General features: G+C 55.3%; 1 protein-coding gene across 2 annotated transcripts in view; it reads left to right on the top strand.

The window, feature by feature from the left end:
• Positions 1-904, top strand: part of GIPR (gastric inhibitory polypeptide receptor) — a 10,683-nt gene that overhangs the window by 9,558 nt on the left and 221 nt on the right. For both annotated transcript variants that reach the window (XM_021716772.1, XM_021716771.1), the window contains one exon: positions 862-904. This exon is cut by the window's right edge and continues 221 nt beyond it. In XM_021716772.1, coding sequence (XP_021572447.1) covers positions 862-904 — 43 coding nt within the window. The remainder of the gene's footprint in view (positions 1-861) is intronic.

Genomic DNA, 904 nt, shown 5'->3' with positions numbered 1-904 from the left:
TGTGGTAGCGCATGCCTGTAAATCTGGCTACTTGGAAGGTTGAGGTGGAAGGATCGCCGGAGCCCAGCAGGTGGGAGGCTGCGGTGGCCGCGAGCGGCCACTGCACTCCAGTCTGGGTGACAGAGTGAGATTCCAATTCAAAAAAAAAAGAATTAATGGGCCGGGCTGGGTGGCTCAGCCTGTAATTCAGCATTTCAGGAGGCCGAGGCGAGTGGATTGCCTGAGCCCATGGGTTCAAGATCCGCCCAGGCACTTGGCAAGACCTCATCTCTACAATAAATCAAAAATTAGCTGGTTGTGGTAGCGCATGCCTGCAATTCCGGCTACTTAGAAGGCTGAGGCGGAAGGATTGCTTGCACCCAGCAGGTCGAGGCTGCGGTGGCCAGGAGCGGCCACTGCACTCCAGTCTGGGCGACAGTGAGACTCCAATTCAAAAAAAAAAAGAATTCATGGTTTATGATAATGATAAGGTATATAAAAAGAGTAAGAAAACGAAAGAGGTTAACACTATGCATCAGGCACTACAGTTTCTTGCACATTAATACTTCCATTCTTGCAACCACTGCTATATTCCTGCTCCATCTTTCAGATGAAGAAACTGAGGCACAGAGGGGTTAAGCACCCGGCTCAGGTGGAAAAGTGGGGAGGCCATTTTTACAGCCAGGCAGCCTACCTCCAGGGTCCCCTGCCAGTGTTGCCCGGCCCCTGGAGAGCCGGGAGCCAGCGAGGTGACCACCGTAGCCTAGGACCAAAGTGGCGGCAGCCGAGGTGCTTTGGGCCTGGCAAGGGTCGGAGCTCGTGAGGGGGGTGGCTACAGCCCTGCGCTCACCGGCGACGTAACCCCCGCGCCTCCCCTGGCAGGGCTTCCTGGTCGGCGTCCTCTACTGCTTCATCAACAAGGAGG

The sequence above is a fragment of the Carlito syrichta genome, unplaced genomic scaffold (genome assembly GCF_000164805.1).
Source record: "Carlito syrichta isolate Samal-C Ts95f unplaced genomic scaffold, Tarsius_syrichta-2.0.1 Scaffold308918, whole genome shotgun sequence".
Lineage (NCBI taxonomy): Eukaryota > Metazoa > Chordata > Mammalia > Primates > Tarsiidae > Carlito > Carlito syrichta.
This window is presented reverse-complemented; position numbering and strand designations above follow the sequence as displayed.